Source organism: Onychomys torridus, chromosome 1 (genome assembly GCF_903995425.1).
Source record: "Onychomys torridus chromosome 1, mOncTor1.1, whole genome shotgun sequence".
Taxonomy (NCBI): domain Eukaryota; kingdom Metazoa; phylum Chordata; class Mammalia; order Rodentia; family Cricetidae; genus Onychomys; species Onychomys torridus.
Window position 1 is genome coordinate 160,791,032 of NC_050443.1, and position 25,654 is coordinate 160,816,685.

Here is a 25,654-nt window from a genome sequence, read left to right on the forward strand (position 1 = left end):
CAGTGATGGGACCTCTCCAAGCCTGACACGCGGTCTCCCCTGGAGAGCTAATGTGAGTCTAGGAGCCTCCATCAATCCAGGGAAGCAGGGGCTAAGGACAGTGGTCTAGAGCCCACCCAGAGACCCCTGCGCTCCCCGGGACAAGGCATGTTTCCTCTGCTGCTGAGTGTGGCCAGCGTTCCACTTACCCACACAGGCTGTGCCATCCTCATTGGGCTCAAAGCCCCGACTGCATCTTTTATTGGTCCGGCACCTGTAGCTTCCATAGGTGTTGACACACACGGGCTTGTCTCGGGGGCATACAAAGGGGAACTGGATACATTCATTGGTGTCTGAAAGGCAAGGGAGCCGCTCACCAGGGAGAGGTGGGCAGTGTGTCCCAGCTTAGGACCTGTCTGCCCACCTGCCCTGTGACCCTGGCCGGGCATGTCCCTTCTCCTTGCTGGCCTGCCTCTCCTTTAGTGCCCTTGGATAGCTCCTCTTGTCCTTGACCCCTGAATATTGGGGGAGCTCAGGCTTGGTCCTGGGTCCCTTCTCTGTACTACATTTTCTCCCGATAAACTCTTTAAATGTGGATGACCGTAAACTTCCTGCCTCCAGCCGTAACCTCTCCTTTGGGCTCCAAGCATGTGAATCCAATCACCAATGACCTACATGGCAGTTCCACTAAGATGTCTAATACACACCTTAGACTGATAGTTTCCAAAACGGAGCTCTGATTTCCCTCAGCCCTTAAGCCTCTTCTGTCCCCTGTTTGCATCTTCCACTGCTCTGTCAACGCCACCAGCCACACCAGCAGAAACCAGACTTCTCTCCCCATCCTCCCACTTCCTCACCCCAGGGTGCAGTCCACTCTGCCCCAAAGCACGCTTCTCATCTATTCACCTTCCTCACTCGGCCACCACCATATGCCCAGCCCCCATGGTCTCTTGCCTGGATTTCTGCAGCGGCTGCCTTACTGGCCTCCTGGCTTCCATGCTTCCCTCCAATTCAGCAGCCAGAGTGATCTTTTCAAAATGTGAATCACATCAGGTCACTCTCCTGCTTAGCTTCCAAGGGCCTAAGAACAAAGTCCAGAATCCTTCCCGGAGCCTCAAGCTCCTCCTTGACCTGCACTACCCTTCTATCACCTCCTCTCGGCCACAACGGCATCTCTGACAGCCCTGTGGCAAACTCTTGCCCTTCATTGATCATCCTCTGCCAGGAAAGCTCTCCCCTCAGCTCTTTCTGGGGCTGGTCCTTCTAATCCTTGTGGTTTCAACTTAAAAGTCCCTTCACCAGTGGCTCTTTCTGACTTCTCTGCTCAGAGTCCCCAGAGAGCACCTTGCTGATAGGGCTTCTACACCATTTTTCTCAGGCCGTGTAGTCCCGTGTCCTCTACCAGGATGCAAACCCCTCAGGTGAGGCACTTGGCTGCATCCCCAGAGTCTGACATGGTGCGTAGTACCATGTAGAGGGCCTACTGGGTGACAGAAAGAAAGAGGTGCTGGACCAACGATCTCAAAGGGTCCTCTCGGTACGTAGAGAAGACTCTGAGGTTTATGTGCCTGTGCTGTCCATTTATCATGTGACCACAGTGGGGACATGGACAGTAAGGGAGAGTCACGTCTTCCTCTAGTCACCCTAACCCTCGCGCTATGCTTCCTCATTTTGCAGTCCTTTGCCAGGTAGCATCCTCCATGGGCACACTGTGCCCTCTTTCTACGGCTGCCTTATTCATCGTCCCGCAGCTCCCAGACCGACCTCAATTTCTCTAGGCTTTCTTCTGGGATCTACCCCAGAGAGCTTAACACCTCGCTGGGTACTTTCCTGCTCATTCCATCCCTGGCCCCACATATGGCTGTCATATGTGGGCCTCTCTGTTAGCTGTGAGCTCCACAAGAGTGGGGCTGTGTCTAGTTTTCTCCGGATCTAAGGAAGAAAGAATCCTCACCCTAAGTCCTCATTGTAAACAATCAGGATGTAAGGCTTTGGGTTGGACATCTTCTGGACCCTGGGCTGCTAGACTTTCCCCTTCACAGCATATTGGGAGACTTGAGAAAGTCATGAGACCCTCACTGACCTGGCATCTGGAAGCTAGCAGCCTCCCCTGCGCTGTACCAGGCTGCGGTCTCCTATATGCACTGCGATTCCATTCCACACCCTGTTGGCTGTGTCAGCACCTGGGTCCCTAAGGACCAATGGCATCTTCCTCTCCCCATCTTTCTAATCCCTGTCTGCATCTTGGGCCTTGGTAGGGTAGGCTGATAGTCCCCAAGAAGACCCCAGCTTCTGCCCCATCCTCTAGTGCCTATAGGTAACTCACCCATGCAATGGCCATTGTCCTGCTGGGAGAATCCTTGTCCGCACTGCAAGGTGGCAGAAGCAGAGACACTTGTGAGTTGAGAGGCCTCATCTTGGGTCCCCTCCTTGTCACAGCCACAGAGAAGCTGTCACCCCATTACAGCACGAGAGATGCTCTTAGCCTGGGCCAGAGGGCAGCCCTCCTTTTATTGTGCCTTGCACTAAGGATGGAGATGGTGTTGGGGGCGGGGAGGGCAAGGAGATGTAATTCAAACTCTCCCTGTACTTGAATCTATGTACCTGATAGACCTGAAACTGGACCAGAACTGTACCCCTAAGAGGCTCAAGAACCCCGGTTTATGGTCTAAGCCTCATCCAGTGCTAATATGAGGCCTCTTGAGGTATTTGGAAAATACCACAAAGGCAGCAGGAGACTAGGGTTCAGTTCTCAACCCAGTACATAACTGCCTATATAACCTTAGCTAGCTTTTGGTTACTTTCTAGGCCTCTGGTTTCCTCCTCTGTAAAATGGGTGCAAAACCCATTGCCCTACCAAGCCCCCAGGATTCTGTGAGAAGCTGAAGAGATGTGGGTATGGTGTGTTGCAAAGCTACAATTGGAGCTGTTATCCCTATCATTCTAGAGAGCAAGTCTATAGATTTACCCCAAGGGTCATGGGTGGTGGTCCCTGCTTTTTTTTTTTTTTTGACTATGAGGCCCAGAAGCCTTGGCCCACCTCTAGTGGGGCTGTGTCCTGAAGTTTGTCCTTATCCTGGGGGTAGAGGATCTCCAACACTGAGTTCATCTCCCCGCTGGCCACACTGCGGCTCACCATCTTGCCATCTGGCCACGTCACCTCCACACTACTGGCTTCATCCCTTCCTGTTGGAGAAAGAAGAGTGATCAGAAGAGGAGAGAGGGCCTCTTGGAGTACTGGCCTGAGTATGTTAGCAGAGAGAGTCAGTAAATCATGCACTCTTCCAAGGGCTGTGGGAATGAGTAAGAAGATAGATTTGAGGAAGCTCCTTCTTGGGGCCCTACTGTCCAATCAACCACTGTGCGGTGATGGAAAGGCCTGGTGGACGCCCTGTCCAGTGCACTAGCCCTGGCCACATGCAGGATGAGATTGATTGAAAAACTAAATTTAACATTTTACTTAATTGAAATTAATTTACAACTCAACAGCCACTTGATGCTAGTGGCTACTGTGTTGGAGAACTTTTATTCTAGCCAACAGAGTGGGCAGCTCGAGGTTGAATCTGGGGAGCGCTAAGGCTTGATGGTAAGCAGGCTGACTTCAGAGCCAGGGGTTCAAATCCTGGCTCTGTCACTTGCTTGATATGCTGAAAGGACATGATGGGGAGCAGGTGGCTGGAAGTCCTGGGGACAAGTCCTAGCTTTGCAGCCAACTCACTGTGACCTTCTGAGTATGCCTCTGATATTTCTATTTATGGAGCTGTGCTAGGAGCCAAGCTCTTTTTTGTCACTGGGAATGTCCCCTCATGGGTTTCCCTCTCCATTTGGGAGGCAGGCCAACAGAGAACAAATAAATCCTGTCAGATATTGATAAGCCATGTGATGAGAAGAAAAGGCAGACATTGGGGTAAAGACCTGGGTGCTGGCCAAGGTCCTGTTCAGTGATCAGGGACACACTCCTGGGAAGGAGGCATTGGAGCTGAGCTGTAAATAAAGACCCAGGAAAGATAGGGAGAGAGAAAAGGCCATTCTGCAGATCTGAGATGTTTACAAATGATACCCGCAAAGCTCAGACAATGTCCCTTGTGAATCCATCATGCACATCCCTACTATATCAATGGCAAAAAGTGGGCTAGGAAGATTGGTCAGGTATTCAGGCACTGCCAAGGTGTGCCCAGCGATCTGGCTAATGGTGATGACCCGGGGGTGGGGGCAGAGGAGCTTGATCGTCCTCACCTGTGGGCCTTTCTCAGGTCATAAGGAAAAGCAGACAGTGCTCAACACACCCAAGCAAGGGTGTTGGGATTCTGGGAGGGGCTCAGAGGACAGGACTCATGCCCACAGCCCTGCTCCTCCCATAGATCCCCTGGTTTGGTTGGCCGGAACCTTTGTCTAGTCAGAGGTGGCTTCTCAGCAGGCCTGACTGCTATCCCCCACCCCCAACTCCTAAAGCAGGGGGTGGGAGAGAGACTGAAGGGGGCCAAGTATAGATTTTCTGTTTTGAAGCAGAATCGTGAGCCCATGAATTTGGTGTTTTTAGGGTGTGCAGTGCCCAAATTATGTGAAAAGCAAACATTTTCCATTTAAAAAAAAGGAGACAAAAGCAAGCGTTTCTCACCTAGGCCAACAGAACAGCTCCATGAATACATTTTACAGCCTGACTGAAGCCACAAATAACTCAAGGAGTTGAGGAATATTCATAAACTCAAATTTGCAGCCCGCACTGGGGCATGTGGCTCTAGATCAGGTTCTCTCTCTGAATACCAGGGAGGGGTAAGATGAGTAAGCCATCCTTTCTGGGCCTTAGTTTCTTTGTCTGAAACTTGGGGGTGCAGGCTCAAAGCCCCACTGTCCAGGGGAGCACAACCTTTCTCCCTGGAGAATGAATACTGCCCCATGGATGACTTATTACTCTCGGCACGCTTAGACAGGTTGTTAGTAACGCTGAACACTGACAGCGTGCCCAGACCAGACCAATGCTTCATGGTGTGAACACATGAGCTCCTCACCCCTTCATGCAGAAGCTGTTGTCTATATAATCTTCTTCTTAGAGAACACTGAGACCTGGAGAGGCCAGAGAAATCACCCAGTCACTCACCTAAGGCCTGTGTGACCCCAGAGCCTCTGTTTGCTTCAGCCTTAGTATACTACCCTTCCCTTACTCAATGACCATCCTATACCAAATGCTGGACAGGGATCTAGGCTTCAGCACTGAACAAAAAGGACTCAAGCAAGTTGGAGAGAGCCCATTGCTATGGGACTAATGAACAAGGTGATGTCATAAAGAGTGAGGGAGGGTTATGAGGAGACTGGTGCCCTTCAGTGAGGACGGTGGCCCGTTCCATTGGGTTGCACAGAAGAATGATTTTTCAGGCAGAGAAAAAAAGCATTCAAGGAGGGTGGCAAGTTTGGTACGGAGATGTGTGAAAGGGCAAGATGTGTTTGAAGATGTAGAAGTTCAAAGTTGGGGGAGGCAGAGTGGAAGGGTGTTATTAGGTGGGGGGTAGGGAGGCAGGAGCTAAGGAAGAACTTTGGAGCCTTTGCACCTGCAGGGTGGGCATCTTGTGCCCATTCTCTGGATTTAGACACTGAGGCCTGTCAAGGTAGGAAGTGACTTGAGGTTACATCTGAGCTAGTGCTGGAACCCAAGTTCAGGTCCTTGGACAGGTAGATAGATTCCCCGGCTCTAGGCTGCTAGCCAGGCATCTCTGGCGTTCCCAAAGCTGTACAACTGCAAGGCCTGTCTTCCAGCCTCTGAGGTGAGGTGGCCACACTGCCAGGCCTATGTGCAGGGAGAGGTCTGCCTAGGCAGGGCCGTTACCCAGCAGAGAGTAGGTCAGGAACAGCGGGGAGTTGCCTCTAGCAGCTTTGAAAGGACAAAGGCCAGGGAGCCACGTGGCATTGTGCTTTTCAGAATTACAAGCAAAACAGATGGTGGGAATACAGTTGGTGGAATATTTTTGCACTTTAATAAAGCCATTTTTATGTGGGGCACTGACTTTTCCTTCCCTAAATGAGCACCAGCCGGTTTGGAGGCAGCTCTGAGTCACTTACAAACAATTAACTGAAGGAAGGGGTGTGGGGGTGGGGTGTGGGGTGGTATCAATGGGTGGAGTTCGGAGAGCTTGAGTGGGTGACCACAGTGGGGGCAGTCGGGGACCAAGTGGGCTAGCTGTACTTGTTTTTATCTGCTGGGCTTGGCTGTACACTGGTTCAATCTACTGGCACTCAGGAAATGCAGAGGCAGCCCCGTGGGGGCTGGGTGAGCAGTATTCAACACCATAAACAGAAAGGTTTATTTATGAAGCCAGCAGGTGGTCTGCACCCAGGAGGGGTAGGGACAAGCCAGGGCAGCTGTGCAGGAACTGCAGAATGTGGTTAGGGCTCCCTGGAGTGAGGGCAGGGTCTTCTGAGGAGGAACAAGACCCATAATGCCCTACAGCCGAGTAGGTCCTCAGGGGACCCCTGCAGAGCAAGGCTAGCAAAGGTCCCTGAGAATTTTACTGCTTGGTGCAGCACAGCTCAGTTTCCTAGGGAGGGAGGTGAGATTGCATGTAAGGGTCTGAGTCGTCTGTCCTTATTGGAGCGTTTGGAGAGGCCACTGCAGGCGGGTGTGCCTCAGCAAGTACAGTCGGGAGTCTGCTGCATCCTGTGTGGCCTTGAAGGGCTGATGTTGTGTGCATACATGTGTACTCACCTCTGTGTTCACACACCAACACCAGCTCACCACACCTTGCGGCAACATCAGAAGGAAGCAGTGGGGAGTGATTCACGGAGAGAGGACCACCAGGGAGCAGAGTTGCTTAGGTTGGGCTGGAACCATATGCCAGGAGGGCTTTTTGCAGCCCTCTCCCCTCCAGATCTGGCCCCTGGACACAGCCTCACCCCCTACTCTGCCTCTCAGCCATGCAGAACCCCAGGGCAGGCCTTTCTTGAATATGTGATCTAGACAGCCCCCTTATCACCTCCAACTGCACAAAACTGGAAACAATCTAGCTGTCCATCAACAGGGGACTTGGTAAATAAATTATGAATGCTGCCACACAGTGCAATACTCTGCGGCGCTGGAGGAAAATAAAAGATGTGCATAGACTCGGAGGGATGGCCAGGCTTTATTGTTCAGGAGAGGAAAAGAGCAAACGGAGGAAATGCCATTATTTTTGTTTTGTTCTTTAAAGAAAACAAACAACAAAGCTAAGTAGTATGTGCACCTATAAATGTGCCCTGCGTGTAGTGCATGGGATAAAGGCTTATTAGAAGCTTGGCCTCATATTTGAAAATTGCTGCTTGTCCCTTTTCCTCCCTACTCCTAACCCCTCTCCCTGCTTGGCATTTTCTTTCTTGGTGGTACCTAATACAATCTTAACACGGTCTATTTCACCTACTTATTCTGTCCATCATGTATTCCCTGCTTCTCTTACCACTAGAATACAGGGGTGAGCAAGGCCAGGCTCTTGATCCAGATTCTGTTGGGTAGCTTGTGGGTGTTCAGTGGACATGAACTGAATTGAACCAACCATGCTGGAGTGAATGAGGGGAATGTTTGTGTTTTTTTTTTACTTAACAGTCTAAGCACTGTGATGAAGATTGTGGGTGATTTTTACTTCTTTTTATGCTTTGTTGTATTGTCTCATTTTCCTATAATCAATACACATTGTTCTCAAAATCAAGAGAAATGTTTTAAGAGGACTCTAAGAACAAGTGCTGTGGGGCTGCTGCCCCTGCACAGGCACATCTTCTCACCTCAGCACTGGCTCTGGCTTTCCCGGACCTGCCAGGATACCCCCTCTGTCCACCATGCCATATCCAGCCTCCCTTGGAGACCGTGGGGACCTTGGCCCAGCCCCTGCTTTCCAAGCTCTGCTCCTATCCCTCCAACAGAATACTCCCACCGCTGGGCCTTGGTTCAAGCTTGCCTGGCCTCTGGACTGCTCTCAGCCCCTGCCTTCTAAGTTCCTGCTGTCTTGCTCTTCTTTCTTTTAGTCTCCTCATTTGGCACAGCTATCCAGGGCAAGGATAATTTCACGTGCTTTATCCCCTCAAGGCTCCACAGCAGTGCAGGATGCATCCGAGACAGCCCTGCATGAGACGTCCTGGGTTTGTCCAGCAGACTGGCAGCATCTCTTGCTGCCTCTTCCCCCCATGTCTCTACCTCTCTTGCCTTCCGTCTGCCCTGTTTCTCTTCCCCCCCCCCGCCCCCCCACCAGTCATTGCCAACACCTGGTTTCCCCAGTCTCCTTCCCTGCCTGCTCTGCCCTGCTGCTGGCTTTCCTATCAGTCAGGAAGGACAACTATGCTCAGTCCGTAAAGAACCTGTTAGAATCCTAAGGGCCCTGAAGAGGCAGGGATGAAGCTGGCCTGCCTCACTGTTTAGGCTTCTGGTCTGGTCCCCAGAGCTGCTCTGATATCTGAGGGTCACTGTCTGCCTCAGGTAATTAGCAAAGGTCTGTTACTAAGAGTATGTGTCCTTCTACTGTCCTTCTGGGAACGGAGCCTTACAAAAGAGGAGCCTGGTCAGGGTAGGGTGGGGGACCTTTGCAGCAATTTGGTTCAAACCAACAGCAAATCCCCCCCTTTTTTTTGCCCATTATTGAGGGCTGGTATCAGGAGGGGCCCCTGGTCTGGTGCAGTGTGTACAGCATGGGTGGTAGTTGGCTCCCAAGCACCCTGGATCTCATCAAATGATCCTGTAAGCTGCCTAGTTGAGGAAACAGGCTCTTCTCCTGGTGGTGACAGATTCTGGAAAGGACCCAGGGAGGCTCCTAATACACAAAATAGCAGAGACAGTACACAGGATGTGGGGCCAGACAGTCCCAGCCCAGCTCTGCTGGTCTATTCTGGGAGCCTCAATTTCCTTTTCTGGCCCGTGGAACAGGGCTGACATCTAGCTTGATAAACATTTCACTTTTGAAACCACAGCAGCCACCTTGGTGCTTGAATGGCCTTCTGGGATACCCATAAACTGAGGGGATGTGCACACCGGGAAGAAAGAGGCAGAGAAGCCACAGGAGGTGGAGTCACCAAGCCCAGCAACTCTGTTTCTAGGGAGGGGTCCAAAGCCAGCACCTCCCCACCCTCTGGAGCTGTGAACTGGGTTAGTGTGTTTAAGCGTAGCCTCAGGTTTCTGGTCTGTAAGTATGGACTACGGTTCATAATTCATCAAGTTCCCAGGAGAACTGATGAAGAATTTGGGCAAAGCCCTGCACACTCGAAGCATGCTGTAGGAGTCAGCTACTGCTGGTTTGCAAAAGAGAGGACTCCATGTTTAAAAGTCAGCTAGTACCTTTAGGGCCAGCAAAGCAAATGGCTGCCCTTGGAGTGACAGATGCCCTAGGCTCAGGCTAACCCATCCAAGCGCAAGAGCCAGGGAACATGCTCATATAACTAGGCCTTGGGTCCCCTAAATATTTATTGCTTCTTTCTCAGACTACATAAATATTATGTGTTCCCTATAAAAACCAGAATGTGCACACATATACTAGAACATATGGCAGAAAATACAAACCACATTTTTAGGCAGGTCTGAGTTTGAATCCCAGCTCTGCCCTTTGAGAATCATGAGCTCACAGGCAGGCTTCCTTTAACATCTATAGCTTCCTCATTTCCAAGATGGAGATAATAATGCCCATCTGAGGGTACTCATGAGGGTCAGCTCATGAGAAGTGAGGCCCAGCACTGTGTCCAGAACAAGTGACAGTCCTGTAGTAATCTAGCCACTCTGCTCTTTTTTTTTCCCCTGTGCACATATGATGTGTGCTTAATATTAATGTGGCTATATACTTATCGATTAGAGAACATATTGTCTAATCTTTTTATATTAAAATCATATCACCTCATGAAGTGCTAACACACGGAGAGCATCTGGTTAGAGCCGGGGATTCTGACTGAAATGCTTTAACTCCTGGTCTGCCTTTTCCTCAGGTCTCCTCAGTCTTTTCCCCATTAACTGTAATCCCTGCATACTCCCTGAAGAATTTTCACATCTCCCTCTAACCTCCACATTCTTAAAAAACAGTTTATTTGACATAACTGGAGACACAGCAGGCCGTGAAGGTAGTGCAGATGGTTCATGTAGTCAGTTGCCCCAGTGGTTATGGCTTGCTTCATGATTGTACCACACTGCGTTCAGGGTGTTGCCATGGGAACAGGTGTGTGGACAGTTCTACGTCATGAATCGCACATTAGATTCATGTAGCCACTGCCACTGAGACACTCATCACCCATCACTGTGGAGATGCCCCCTACGGTTTACCTGCTCTTCACTACCTCTACCCTGGAACTGTCTGTCTTCAGCTCTATGACTTTGTCATTTGGGGAAGGTGACTTTGGCGATGAGACTTCTTTACTCACCAAATACCTCTTATTGCCAAACCACATTCTATAGCATCAATGTACCACAGTGAGCTGAAACATTAACCTACCAAAGGACACTTGCATTGTTTTTGTTTTTGTTTTGTTTTGTTTTGAGACAGGGTTTCTCTGTGTAGCTCTGGCTGTCCTGAAACTCACTGTGTAGGCCAGGCTGGCCTCGAACTCAGAGAGCCACCTGCCTCTGCTTCCTGAGTGCCGGGATTAAAGGCGTGCACCACCACCACTAGGCCATTGTTTCTGGTTTTAGCTCCCAAACATAATACTACTGTGAATAACAGTGCAGAGATCTTTGTGTGTCTATTTTTTAATTTTTCTGAGATGCATAGTTAGAAATATTAGAGACTGCCCCCCAACTTCTGATGATGGCTTTTGTAATTTTTTGACTTCATTATGATGTGAAAAATAAGAGACATTCAAGTAGAAACTGAACCCAGGGCCTTGAATGTGCCGCTACTCCCCCAATCCCACACCACCACATCGAGTAGTAGACATTATGGTCCTCTCTTGGGACACTGGGCAATGGTGAGTAGTCAGGAAGGGAACAGTCAACACTCTGCAGTATACCACGCTGCTATCTGAGGATGTGTCCTTGATGTGCTTACTAATGCAATGCCTTCCCAATTTAAGATCTTCTAACTTACATTGGCATGGAAGCCCAGGATGGATCAAGGAGCACCTCTAACAGTTGGGGCATGCCTAATAGTTTCTCTCTCTCTCTCTCTCTCTCTCTCTCTCTCTCTCTCTCTCTCAGTCAGGGTTTCTCTGTGTAATCCTGGCTGTCCTGGAAATCTCTCTGTAGACCAGGCTGGGGTCCAACTCAGAGAGATCCGCCTGGCTCTGCCTCCTGAGTGCTGAGACTAAAGGCGTGTGCCACCACTGCTCAGCATAGTTTTTCTTTTTTAAAAGTATCTACCAAACAGACAAGCCAGTGAGATGGCTCAGCAGGTAGGGGCACTTGCCAAGCAAGCATGGTGACCTTCGTTCAATCCCTGGAGGCCACATAAAGGTGGAAGAGACAACTCCACAAACGTTGTCCCCCGACCACCACATGCACGAATACCCACACACACTAATAATAATAAATACAAAACTAAAACTATGACCTACCAAGTCATTTTCAGAATGGGAGCTTATGGCTCACAGCAGTGAGAGAGCCAGCTTCTCCTGTGTCTGGAAGCTGCCCAGCCCCTAGCAGCATAATTTTGGGGCATTCTCAGTGGCATGCTGTTGATCTGCTTCCGTGATGTGTGCAGATTGCTGCTTTTAGACATATAAAAGGGCAAGGTTTTTTAGAATCCCATCCTCCACCAAGATCCAGCCTTCACCCCTTGGGGTGACTCTGTGCCCATTAAAAACTCAGGGCTCCAAGCCTTCCATCTGAGGAAGTCATCAGCATCTTAAATACTGAACTAGCTCCTGAGAGGTCAGGGGGCAGCTGCTCTGGACGTATTCAGTGGAGATCAGCATGTGAAAAAGGCTATGGCCGGGCAGATGGAGAAGAAGTACTCTGACTCCAAGGTGAGCTAAGTCCACAGAGGCCCTGGGGTGGGGGCTCCTGCCCCCCATTCCTTTTGAGCACAGACTCACTACAGAGCATAAACGGTTGTCTTTACAGTGGGCATCCCTTGTGATGCCATAGTGAAGATAAATCTCGGGGCACGCTGCAAGACTTAGTTGCAGAATCTACTACTGTCCCCATGGGCCCCGACTCACCCAGGCCAAAATGTGCCACAGGCTCCATCTCACATAGGTAGCCGGAGCCCCCATCAATGATCCGTAGGTGCGCCCCACTCTTCTTGGTGTAGAGTACAACCTTGGCACCCCTGGCGAAGGCCCCAAACCGGGTGCGAGGCACCACACGTAACCAGTTGTTGCTGAAGCCCTGCGGGGGAGGAAAGTGGCTGGCATCAGCCGGGCTGGCATAGAGCAGGGAGGCAGGAATGCTGGGAGGAGGGATAGGGGAAGAGGAGGAGGAGGAGGAGGAGGAGGAGGAGGGGGGAGGTACAGAAGAGAAAAGGGGAAGGAATGTGGGCAAAGATTGCCGCAGGAAGGAGGCTGTGGGGCAAGCTTGAGGCAGAAGGCAGAGGGCTGAGCAAAGGAGTCTCCTGAAATGGTCCTTCCGGCTGGGAACTTAAGGGCTTCTGGGTCCGAGGCTTTTCACTTCCCATCATGCTGTCTAGCAAACCCAGGTTCCTGTGCCTTCATGGGTCCCTGAGAGCCCACCAGACCAGGAGCTAAGGGCCCTGAGATGGGTGCACACCTGATTTCCCCGGAAGACAGACAGTGGCTGAGCCATGGACTCTCCATGTGACAAGATGAGGTCCAGCATCCCATCTCCATCGAAGTCAGTCACCACGCCCCCTACAAACAACACAGATTTCACCTCTAGCCATCAGCCAGTGGACCGAGGGGGAGGAGGGGCTCCCTGGGGACAGTAGCAGTGGGGTGTGTGTGTGTGACAACGGCCATGAGTGTGAAAGGCAAAAGGAGAGAACAGGGTTGGGGCAGGAACAGGGCTGCAGGCCCATTTCCCTCCTGTTCCTCATCCAGCTCCAGACAGGAATTCACGGACGGGCTTCTCTTCCTTCCCCCTGAATCTTCATGGATGGGATGGGAGCAAGTTATTACCTTGCTTTTCTTGTGGTTTGAATGATATACTTCTTTATTTAAATAGTCTTTTTGTTTTTGTTTTTCAACTTGTCCAGTGTTTGCACAGGCATGGTCTCTTTCTGGTCCTCTTTACAACCCAGAAATGAGAAAGGCAGACACTCTCATTTTGTGGAAAAACAAAACCCAGAAAATAAGGTAACTACAGACCTGGGTCCTAGGACTCCCAGTTAAGTGCTCTTTGCCTGATGCTGAGCTGATGATTGCCGGGAGGGGAAGGGTCAGACACAGGATGCCTGCCAGGGAACAGAGCGGGCACAGCCCTCCACCTTCCTATCTCTACACAGGAAGGCATGGCCAGAGAAACAGTTGCCTCCCACCAATCCTGCTCCTTCCTTGGCAGCCCTAGGGATGGGAGGAGGGGTGGTCTCCTTCCCTGCCTCCTGCCTTTGGGTCACGGCTGTCCTCCATTCTCGTCCTACCCTTGGATTTCAGGACAGCAGTGCCAAGATTGGCTGCTTGACATCTTGCTCCTCCAAGGGTGTGGACTGTGCAGAGCTTGGTGGAGCCGCTGAAGCCTCCAGGTCCCTTACCTGTACCCCGGCCCTCAGGCTCTAGAGCATCACCAGGATTGAGCTCCTCGATGAGAGGGTCCCCATGCTCCCTGCGGATAACACTGTAGAAAAGACAGACTTGTTCCAACAGGGCCCTCGTGGGCTCCCTGGACCTACTGGCTGGTCACTCTTTCTGTCCCTTGAGACTCCTTCACTGTGCTCGGGATGCCCATGGAATTTCTCTCTGCTCACAGACTCTGCCTTCACTAGGGCAGTTCCCTTCTTGTGTTTTAATTTATGTTGGTAAACATTGATTTTTCCTTCTCTAATAGATGAATTATAGACAGCCTGGGGAGGGGCAGGTGATGGATGGGGAAGGGCAGAGGCACAGCTACCTTCAACTGACCTTCATGCTCCTCCAAAGGTGCTGGTTCCATAGCTCTGGATGCTGCTGAGGGTTCAACCTCATGCAGGCTCTCTCCCCTCGGCCCACTCGCCCTCCAGTGACTGGCTATGATGCTAGTAGCCATCCCCGCTGTCTCTGTCTTTACTGCTCTCCTGGCCTTATCACTTTTTGCCCATGTTAACTTGGCACGCTGCATCTTATCTCTCAAGCTGTGGTCTGGGAGCTTGCTGTAGGCTGGGACCTAGTATTGTTCATCTTCTCCCATGGGACTGAACACAGGGCCTAGCTCCCAAGCAAGCTCCAAGCACATGTCCGTGGGGTGTTGAAGTGAATTCCAGGGGCAAATAGGAAGGGTCCCTTTGGGTTGGAATACTCAGTCTTGTCCCCAAGCACTTCTGAGGCTCTCCCCATGTCTTGCGGTCTCTGTATGAAGGGAGCAGTGTGTAGCCAATGATGGTGTGAGCTCTCCAATCTAGCTTTTCTTACTTGTTGAATTCTGTAGCTGTGGATCCTCTGCCCTGGCTCGGTGAGGAGCCTGGGAGGAGCCTACCAAACTGTCTCCTCAAGTCACACTCTGTGTCCCAGGAGCTGGAGCCTGTGGTGACTGGATGCAGGCCATTGTAGATGTTCAGGCACGTGCAGGGTTGTACAGATGCCTATGAGGCATCCTCCATTCACTGAGGGCATTTAGGTTGAGCAATACGTGTGTACATGTGGGTGGCACACAGTGTGCCTGGGAAGGGTGTTGTGTGCAAGTACATATGGGCATATGCACATCTGTTAGAGGTGTGACTCTTCAGCATGTAGACTCACACTGTCCTTTGGCCATTTGTGTGCTATAGGCTTTGCTGTTGCTGGGCAGAGGCAAAAGGTGGTCAAGGGAATAGGGGAATGGTCAGACTGGCATTTTAGCAGGTTGCTATGCTGGACTAGAGACTAGGCCAGAGCTGTGGTGGGCTCAGAAAGCCCCGCGAGACCAGAAAGTAGTGTGGGGAGACTTGAGAAAAGACCAGATATATTTAGATGCATAAGCAGGGGGCAATCCATGCCCTACCAGGCCTGGGAGAGTCCTTGCTTGCATGCTCATCATAGGCTCCTATCTCTGGGGCTTGGATCTGGTTTGGGTGATATACTGCCTAAAGCATCATTAACGGACCATGAGGCTTTGGGTCCCCAGTGCCTGGGCATGTGGCAGGAGAGACAGAGCTCCAAGAACGGGTCCCTTCAGTGATGGTAACAAGCTGGTATAGTACAGGGCAAGTGAGGGTTAAACTTCCAAGCTGCCAATTGAGCAGCAGTTCCAGCTGCAGCCCCTAAGCTGTGTGCTCAGGACCCAGCCATCTGCCTCCGGGACTTGAGGCCCAGCTGTACCTAGACAGTGGCTTCTGTTGCCCCTGAGTGGAAGCTAACACTACTCCAGGGGGTGACCATGTGGTGACTGTCCACTGCCAGCCCAGGGACAGCCTCTCTTGGGCAGCATGGGAAGCTGGGAGGTTGGACCAGGCCAGGAAGGTAGACAGGCAGAAAGGTACCTGGGTTCTTGGGCCACAGAACCAGAGCCCTAGACAAGTTGCTGCTCAGGGCCCCGGCAAGTGACACTTTATTAGCTGGAGAAGGAAGGCAGCATCTCTGTTAACGAGCAATTGATCTTCTGCAATTAATCTAGAAGTTGTGAATAAGCTTTTTGCAAGGCACCTAATTAGTAAATCTGGTGCCTTCAGGGGGTGATTACATCCAGTCAGGATTGATGCTTGGTTAATAATTATATTTTAAAACATGCTTAGTCACAGCTTGCACCTTTTATTAATAGCTGAGCCCCCCCCCCCCCGAGAGAGGGAATAGGAACTTGGAGGGCCAAGCAGGTGACCTGACCTATTTCCTGGCTCCAAGACCTTTGCTCCACCTGCTCTCCCAACCCAACGTGTCTTCGTGACATCCCAGACTGTGTGAGGTTTGTTTCTGCACTGCTTTTCAAATGTCTGTGTGGTAAGAATGGCCGTGTGCATGCTGCTCTTGCTAGGCCTACAAAATCTTGGGCCTCAACCCTTGAGATTTGACCTGGACATCTGAAGTGGCCCCTAAGACTCGACACAAGCCCTTGGAAGATTCCTCCAGTCCCCAAGAGATGTATCACCTTAGAAATTTGACCCTTTCTCCTTAGATGCGATGCTCAGGTGCTTGAGGACTCCAAGATCTCCTCTCCATTCTCTTCCTTAACTGTTGTGGAATAATCTCTTTGTACACTGTGAAGTTGTGTCACTTGGACTGGCTTATTAAAAAACTGAATGGCCAATAGCTAGGCAGGTTTTTCAGGGCAGAGAGGACACTGGGAAGAAGAAAGGTGGGGTTGCCAGGAGACATAGAGGGAGCAGGACATGCTGGAGGTAAAGCCATGAGCCATGTGGCAATACATAGATTAATAAAAATGGGCTAATTTAAGTTTTAAGAGCTAGTTAGTAACAAGCCTAAGCTATGGCCGAACTTTTGTAATTAATAATAAGTCTCCCTGTCATTACTGGGGAGCAGTCCCAATGAAAAGGCCCAACTATACTTAATCATCTCTTCCAGCGTTCCCCAAGAGTACTCTACAGAGCATCTATCCCTTTGAGAAACATTTCTGAAAGACGTGTCCTGTGGCCAAATCTATTTGAACACTCTGTCCATTTTTTGGAAAGTTGAAATACTCAGTGGTTCTGTTATAGGTGCTCAGAAGTTTCTGGTAAACAAGCCAGACCCTCTTTGCTTAGCCCAGGTTTACCCAAACAGACTTGACTTTGGAAGCATTTCTGTGGCTGTGGGAGTTCTGCCTCGTGGGGATGGAGGTATGGGCCTATCTGGACCATGTCCTCTCTACTCATTTTCCAGCTACAGCAAGGGCTGATGTCTAACTCAGAGCTCTCCCTCGATCTTGCCTGCTTTCTGTCCTCCCCTCCTCTCTTAATCAAGGCCCATGCTCCCTCTGGCACAGCTTCTCTGACCCTTGGAGTCTAGCCCCCACGGCCTGGATATGGTACCGGAAGAGACGATTGGCTGCAGAATTGCGGTAGGCGATGTTGTTGAAAAAGACTTCCAGTTCCTGGTCGTTGTCGAAGTCGGCAACAATGACAGTTCTGACCGGAGAGGGCATGGAGAACTTGGGTGAGGCAATGTCCTGGAGGAGAGAGTGATGAGGGTCAGAAGACAGGAGGGTAACAATGAGCGAGAACCCACACCCTCTACTGCAGCACCTCTATCATGTACCCTCTGCTATGACCTGGCGTGGTGACCTGTGGGACTGCATAAACTTCAGACTGCTTGCAGAACAAGGAGGTCAGAGTCACAGCTGCAGCTTACACCAGCTCATGCAGGGAGCTTTGAGCTGGTTCCTGGTCCAGATCACACTTAACCCGCCTGCCATTCCCCTGAGCAGCCTGATGTCAGCATTCCATTTTACAGATGGGATAACTGAGTCTTGAAGTGATTGCTAATGATAGGGGCCAGAGCCAGAACTACAGATCGAAGATTCTGACCATGCACCTTTCCTTCTTGACTGCTGAACCAGAAGCTTGGAAGGCACTGGAACCCACCTGCTTTTAATCCAGGCTCCAGCACTGGCTTGACCTTAGAGAGGTGACTCAAGCCTTGGGCTGGATCTCACTGTGGGGATAGCAGCAGCCCACACTGTGAGGCCTGTATATCAGGTGTACGTCACAGAGTGGCCAGGAGACAGATCACTGGCAATCTGTGTTGCCTCCTCTTTGTCACTAGCCCCATGCAAAGCCAGACGTATCCGTTAGCTGTGTCTCTCAATGCTCCTACTTCCTTATCCTGTTTCTTGGGAGTCTTAGAATTTTAGTTGAGACATGATTTGCAGGACTGTCATTATCATTTATACCTGCCCAGGACTTATGGGGAAACTCTGGACCCAAGACAGCCAAGCCGGGCACCCTCCCCACAAGTGCTGGCAGTCTTGAGAGGGTCTGGCACAGGGTCCTAGGTGTGGGATTTGCCTCTGAAATGGAAGAAGAGCTGTGCAGATGGTCTTTTGTTTCTGAGCAGAATACTCCCATTGTGTGTAGGTTGTCCCTTGAAGACACTCAGCGCTGTCCAAATCCCATTGCCTAGGTGAAGAGAGCTGGGTTGGGTTGAGCTGGTTCTTTGGGAGTCCCTGTCCTTGGGCCAGGCCCTGCCCTTGGGCCAGGCCCTGCCCTTGGGCCAGGCCCTGCTCTCCTCTCCTTTTGCAGCCTGCTTTGGAACCATAGGAAGGAGCTTTCTTGGCTCAGCTGCAGAGATGCTTCCTCCTGGAGTCAGGAGAGGGTGACAGTCCTCATCAGCACTGTAATGAGGTTGATTAAGAGCCTGGCTGGCTGGTCAGGGTGGGCTGAGCAGGTTCTTCAGACCGGGGGAACAGGGAGACCTGAGGATCTCTAACTCATTACTGCTCCATCGATCCTGTAAAAATGGAAACTTACACAGCCCCCGTGGGGTTGCCCCTCTGCATGCCTGGGCTTCGAGATAATCTATGTAAAGCTCTTATCAGGGATCCTGGCACGTGGGTGGCATGTGATAAATGGGACATTTGTTATTATTGTTATTGTGCTGTGAGCTCTGTGCAGGGGCCTCAGAAGGCCAGCATGTTTTCTAACCTCAGCACAGGACATCTGGAGCCTTTATACTATCATGTAGAAAGGCGATACTTTATAGTGCAGACTGCCCTGTGTATTGTGGGGCATCTGCAGCAATCTTGCTGGCTTTTGTCCTTCCCAGTCAGGACAATTCAAAATGTTCCCAGACATTGTCAAATATCCTGGGACAGGGAGGGCAAATCATTTCTTCTGTGAGTCTGGGATAGAATGCTAGATAAAGGAGGAATTCACTCAGAACTCCAGGCTCAATATCCCGAGTTCAAGGCTAGCATCCTCTCCAGATGGCCTGGAGTCTCAGCAGGGACGGGAGTCATCTGCGGTTGAGGTCTCTTCACAGTCACACAGACTTTGGGAATTTTGGATAATTCTGTGTTCACAAAGCTGAGAATACCACAACCTTTCATTTCCCATTTATTATTATAATATTATTAGTATTTACCAAGTCCTAAGTACTTCAAGAGTAATCTGGCTCCTTGACATCAGCTTCATCAGATCCATACTCTATCATCTGCTGAGAAAGTCCCAAACTCAAGCTTGTCACTGACACCAGCAGCCCTCCGGGAGAAGACTTGTCATTACATTCTGCGGACAGCGGGGGACTACGGTGTGTGTATGGTTAGCCTAGCCTTTATTTGACCTTAGGCACAAGCTGGGAGATCCTTGGCCTCAACTTCTCTCCTCTCCCATCATTTCTCCCTGGCCCTCAGCTGGAAAGCCAGTTAGCAGCTACAGGTGGGATGTCCCGGGAGTCCCAAAGGACAGTAGTTGCTAAAGAATAACTTTCCCTGACAAGAGTTCCTGCGGGCTGCCTTGGAGACGTCTCTTACTCTGCGGCCACTTGTTTTCTGCTCAGGGCCCGAGAGCCTTGCACATGGCCGAGGCTGGTGTCTTTGCCCCCTGCATGTCACCTTCCTTGGGACCCCACCCTTGGCTCTGGAGAGGCTCAAGGCCCAAGGACTTAGCAGGAGTCACAAGGCAGGTCTCCATTTCACGGTCTGCCTAACCACTGTGCAGCACCTGGCTGTTCTTACCCTAAATCGGACCTTCCCGTGAGCACTCATCTGCAGGTAGAGGCGGTGTGGGCCATTCCAGTTGCCATAGACAATGTCCACTTTGCCGTCACGGTTGAAGTCTGCCAGGGCCACACCTCTCCCATGCTGCTGAGGGTCATCCACACCTGGGGAGGAGAGGCAAGAGCTTCAGGGTGCTATCCCTTGCATGTTCCCTAAGCATTCACCTCTGGCAGCAAGAGAAGGTGACGCTCATACAGTCCCTGTTCTTCTGAGAAGATGGGGAGGCACAGTTGAATTCAGATGTTTTCATGTGGGCAAGAAGGGGCACAGCCATTCCCTTCCACGCTGCCTGGACTCAGCTCAGGGATGGTCTAGGAGGAGAGTGATCGGTGTTCTGGGGGACCAAAGCCTTTTCCACCACTATCATATGGCCACAGGGAGACATTAAGTTGATTTCATCCCTCTTGCTTAACTTCCTCAAGGGTTCACCAGTACTTCAGGTCAAGTTCAAATTTCGGCCCAGGGATCGTAGGCTCTGGCTTACTGTGTCCTTATCTCGTCTTTGTTTGGTTTTACTGTTTCCTTGACTTACTGACCCCTGGTCACCACAGTCCTTTCATCCCTTATGTGAACCAAGTTCTTCCTATATTCCAGATATTTGTTTTAGCTGGTGTCTCTTCTCCAGATGCCTCCCTGGCCCCTGGAAACTTAACTCTTTTAAGGAAGCCTTCCATGACCTGTGCATATAAATTGGTCCACAAAATAAGCCATGTTCAGGAAAACAAACGTTAAATGTTTTTTTGTTTTTGTTTTTTGTTTTTTTGTGCTTGCTTGTTTGTTTGTTTGTTTTGAGACAGGTTTTCTGTGTAGCTCTGGCTGTCCTGGAACTCACTTTGTAGACCATGCTGAGACAGGTTTTCTGTGTAGCTCTGGCTGTCCTGGAACTCACTTTGTAGACCATGCTGGCCTCTGCCTCCTGAGTGCTGGGATTAAAGGCGTGCACCGCCACCACCTGGCTCATTTTTCTTGAGTATGTGGACTCCAGGTTTAAATACACACACACACACACACACACACACACACACACACAGACACACATATACACAAAACCTGACCTAAAAGCTGAAAGAGGCTTCTGAAGGAAGAGACCTAAGGAAGAGGGGGACGTGAATAAGAAAGGCAACGGAGTGTCTGTGACACGAAAGGGAAGGGATGATTTGGAAAGGGAAGTGGGGGCAGCAAGGATGATGAGGGAGGGCAGTGTGGAGGTGACTGAGAACAAGGCATAATGATACACGTATGAAGACGTCACAATAAAACTCATTTTTCTACACTAAAAGGATTAATAAAAAAGACAAAAAAATGCAGCCTCCTAAAGCAGTCCCTCCCACCCGCCCTCCTTATCTTTCTAATCTTCCCCTTCCTGGTGCTGGCCTTTGGGGGTCTCCTTGCTTGGGGTCTGGTCCCTCCACCTGCTCCACTCTCCTGAGGTCAGCACACCCCCCGTGCTTCCTGTGTGCCGCAGCTACCTTGGTGTCTGCAGCTGCATGAGAGCACTCAGTAAGTACTTGCTGAATGAATGAAGAGACATAAATAATTTGACAGCAGGCAAACTGGGGATGTTAGTGACAGCAGAGGAAACAGAGCAACCATGACAGAGAACCCACAGCGGGCCTGAGAACAGGAAGGGATTCACCGTCCACCAAGGAGCCCATTCTAGGGGGGAATGGCGCAGGCACAGGCTGGAGACATGGTATAGAGGCAGATCTGCCCACTCTGCCCAGGTGCAGAGCTAAGATGACACTTTGAAAGGACAAACAGCTGCAGGTTGCCCTGAGGATAGGGTCATAGAACAACAGACTAGAGGTAGGTGGTGGGCAGACTCCAGGGCTGCTGCAAGCAGGGTGATCCTGAGAAGGCAGGCTGGGGGCTCTGAGAACCTTGGAGGTGAGGTGTTCTCACGGAGGGGAGAGGTCAGGGGCTGAACAGTGATGGAAGACAAGGCAGAGACTCAGTAGGAGAGGGTGGGGCTGAAGGGACTGGTGACAGCCCCCAAACCCTGAGGCTGATATCCCATTAATTCTCTGCAAACTCCCTTGCCTAAGCGTTGGGTCGGTGGCCTGCTGAGCTGGTCCATTTCCCTCCTATCTGTAGGCACCTTGACAAGGAGCCGGTTCCTTTCCACGGGACTAAGCAGTGCCAGGCTGCACTTCACAGCGGCATCTGTTTGGGTGATGAATGCCCCCTTGACATGTCTTGTTAAACCCCTGCAATCGCTTTGACTTTCAATTATGGGCCTCGCACCTCGCATCTCCTCCTGCCTGGTACGTTCCCCCACTCCAACTTGTTCGCTCCCCTTGCTTCCATCTCCTTAACACCATATCAAATGCTCTCAGTTTTCTGTGCTTCCTCCTTCCCTGCATTCTGTGATTTCTCAGCAGCGAAACTGGCTGCTGCCAACTACAGCCCAAGCAGGCAGTGGGCTCAGAGGGCAGGCCAGAGGACCACACCCTATTATGCCAGAGAAGGAGAGACCCTGGGGCAAGGATGCGGAGTGATGGGTAACCAGCTGGGGTGTGGAGACTCCTGAGCAGAAAGGTGGAGGGCGAGACACTCTTGCATCGGAGAAAAGGGATGTGCTCATGCTTGGGGGCTTAGATGCTGCTGTCTGCAGAGCTGGTGGGACCTAAGATCTATGGGTTCAGCTCCTCAGTCACCTCTTGCCTGTGCTCCAAGGAGAAGGTGCATTGAAACTGTCATTCATTCTTAAGATGGGAGGAAATGGAGGATGAGGAAGGGGCTGAAGAGCACATACCACATCCACAAACCTTTTTAGACAGTATCCATTCTGTCATCACCTGGATGCCAAGAGAGGACAGTACAAGGTCTCAGTCCTTGTAGAGCATACAGACCAGTCATGAGGGCAATGTAGGAACCTGAGTGAGAGGTACATGCCAGGGGCAGTGGAACCAGAGGAAGAAAGAAAATGCTTCTCAGAGGTGATGCTGGACAGAATGTTGAAGGGTGCATGGAAGTTCAACAGAGAAGAGGGAGGGCAGTCCAGCAAAAGGAATGGTACATGCAAGGTCCTGAGGTTGATGGGAGATAGTCACAGGCAGGAAGGGGAGCAGAGTTGGAAGCCATGGTGATTGTTGGATTTGTATTTTATCCTGCTCCTGATTATAGCTGCTCATGTAGACGTGTGTTTCTAGAGTGTTAGCTCCTTTCCTACGTGTGGGGTGGTCCTAGCCTTACTCAGATCAGCATTTCCGGCTCTTGGCACTAGCTGGAAACTTAGCAAAACTTCTTGACATGATTGTTGGTGGCTCACACCTTTAACCCAGCACTTGGGAGGCAGAGGCAGGTGGGTCTCCGAGACCAGCCTGGACTATAGATCCAGTTCCAGGACAGCCAGGGCTATACAGAGAAACCCTGTCTCGAAAAACCAAACCAAACCAAACCAATAACAAAAATCCAACCAACCACCTCAAACAAAACAAAAACAAAACAGCCCCCCTAAAACAAGAGAACTAGTTTAAGCGATGACTGGTGTAATTTGAGGCCCATGCCACAAAAGGGAGCCCATGTCCAACACTGCCTGGATGACCAGGAACCAGAGGCTGGGCCACCCAGAGACCTGAGTTCAAGCCCCAAGAACCACATGGTAGAAGGAGAGGCCTGGCTTTTGCAAGTTGTCCTCAGACCTCCAGTTGAGTGCCACAGTGCACACACATCCACACATGTGCACACATGTGAAAGGTTAAAAAAAAAAAGGAAGATAAATGGGGAGAGACCAAGTTGGGGAGAGAGCCTGGAGGATTGTGCTAGGAAACAAAATCAGACTCAGAGGTTCACAGGCCAATGCCATCTGTGGGCACAGGGCATGCTAGGGGCAGGAGCCTCCCTGCCTGGTCAGCAAACACCCCTGTGGCTTGAGGGTGGCAGAGGAATCCACAGTCCGTTAGGCCCAGGACCTCCAGGACACAGGAAAGGTCCACACTTACTCACCAGCACTAGCTGCAGCATCCACAAATGTCCCATTGCCTTGATTGTGGAAGAGGAAGTTGGGTCCATTCTCGTTGTCACAGAAGATATCTGAGGCACTGTTGCTGAGAATGGGGCCCACGCTGACACCCCGGCCCGCTAGGAGAAGAGGTGCACCCACAGTGAGTGTCTAGTGCCCAGCCAAGCCCCGCCTGGAGGACTGGACTGCTCAGGACCCAGATAAATTGCTTTAAGGAAACAATTAGAAGAGCCTGAGGGATCTGAACTTTGGAATGCTTCCCTGAGATAGACCTTGGCTCCCAGTCTCCATAACTCTGATGGCACCAAGGCTGGAGAAGAGCTGGGTGGGATCGCTTTGTGCCAAGAGCTTCATTCCATGCCCCAGGAACTCAGGGTATGGTCACCACACATACCAGCTGAATCACAACATCCCTAAACCCAGTTCTATCCCTGCAAGCACAGTCAAGTTATAGCACCCTCAGCAGGGCCTCAGTCCCACTTCAAGTCCCAGATAACCCCGTCAAAACCTGTACATGTGATCTTGGGTTAAGAATCTTAGGAAGTCAGTCTGCCGGTAGGCTCTGACAGGCTGTGGGTCCCAGCTGTAGGCCCAAGGATGCTTTCTGGCTTTGGTTGATATACTAAGCAATTTTGTCCTTTGGTAGTGAACTGGCTGAATGGATTATGGTGCATCCGTATGGTGGATCATTCTGCAGCTACTAAAAGGACTATGTAGATCCATATGTATTGATTTGGAGGAGTGCCTGAGATTGTTTTTTTTTTTTTTTTAAAGCAGCTTGGCAAGTAACAGTACTGTGTGATCTTACATTTATTAAAAAAAGGTGGGAAAATTCTTGGTATTTCAGAATAGACATGTGTATAAGTTAGTTTGAGTTCTGAAAAAGTGGAGAAGGTCATACCGACTAGCTGCATCAGGACGGACCAGGGAAAGAAGAGAGATGGTAGTTAGCTTTTTCTTTGTTTGGCTTGTAGAAACAAGTCTTGCTTTTGCATTTTGAGACAAGATTATCCAATAGCATATATATATATATATCTTAAGGCAAAGGTTTCTCTGTATAGCCCTGGCTGTCCTGGAACTTCCTCTGTAGACAAGGCTGGCCTCAAACTCACAGAGATCCTCCTGCCTCTACCTCCTGAGTGTTGGGATTGAAGGTGTGTGCCACCACCACCAGGCTTACATTTTTTAAAAAGACACAAACCAATCCAGCTCTCCATTAGACTTTGAGGACTAATGTCTATTTTGAGCTCCTGATAAGAAGAAGTCCAACCTTAATGCATCCTGAACCAGAGGCACCAAGAAGTCCAACCTTAATGCATCTCAAACCAGAGTGCTTCAACTATGGCATTTGCTTGCTGATCCTCACTTGCTTCCAAGAAAACCCACTCGCACCTGGGAAACCTTACCAGCCGCAGCCCCTGGATGCCGGGAAACTGTTGAAAAAGCTGTGTAAGGAGTGGGCGGAGATTCTCACGAGATGCTGCACTATAGACAACTTGTTACCCGTCAAACGTCAGTTTCTTCTGCTGTTAAATGGGGATTTTCTGACTTGCCCTTTTCAGTCTTTATAACAATCAGATGAGTGAGAAAGGACAATGGATTACAAATGTCCAACAGGAGGGAGGGGAAATGAACCCCTAGACACGCTTGGAGGGAATATAAATCAGTACACCACAAAGCAGTATGGTGTACCCTCAGAAAAATAAAAAATAGAACTAACATATAACCCATCAATTTTGCCGCTGGGCAACACCTCCAAGGAAAATGAAGCCAGTAGGTTCGGGACGTCTGAACTTCTGGGTCCACTCAAGCACTGTTCATGAGCGCCAATCTGAAACCACGCTAGGTGTCCATCAGAAGACCGAATAAAGAAAATGTGGTACGCTTTCACAATGAAATGCTATCCAGCCTTACAAAAGGAAAAAGTCCTGTCATGTGTGGCCACACAGGTGAGCCGGGGGGACAACATGCCAAATGGAGATGAGACAGATAAGCAGGGGTTCCCTGAGGTGTGGAATCTAGAGAGCCAAACTACAGAAGCAGGATATAGAGTGGGGTTGCCAGGGTCTGGGTGA

The 25,654-nt window shown here is 50.5% G+C and overlaps 1 protein-coding gene across 2 annotated transcripts in view; it reads right to left on the reverse strand.

Annotated features, from left to right (window-relative positions):
* Positions 1-25,654, reverse strand: part of Crtac1 (cartilage acidic protein 1) — a 140,712-nt gene that overhangs the window by 884 nt on the left and 114,174 nt on the right. The window contains exons 6-14 of one of the 2 annotated variants that reach the window (XM_036169680.1): positions 23,564-23,698; positions 19,574-19,719; positions 16,932-17,068; positions 13,551-13,633; positions 12,611-12,711; positions 12,064-12,232; positions 3,020-3,165; positions 2,306-2,348; positions 189-332 (exon numbers count right to left, since the gene is read on the reverse strand). In XM_036169680.1, the coding sequence (XP_036025573.1) occupies positions 189-332; positions 2,306-2,348; positions 3,020-3,165; positions 12,064-12,232; positions 12,611-12,711; positions 13,551-13,633; positions 16,932-17,068; positions 19,574-19,719; positions 23,564-23,698 (1,104 nt within the window). The remainder of the gene's footprint in view (positions 1-188; positions 333-2,305; positions 2,349-3,019; positions 3,166-12,063; positions 12,233-12,610; positions 12,712-13,550; positions 13,634-16,931; positions 17,069-19,573; positions 19,720-23,563; positions 23,699-25,654) is intronic. The other variant, XM_036169688.1, reaches the window with a different exon arrangement.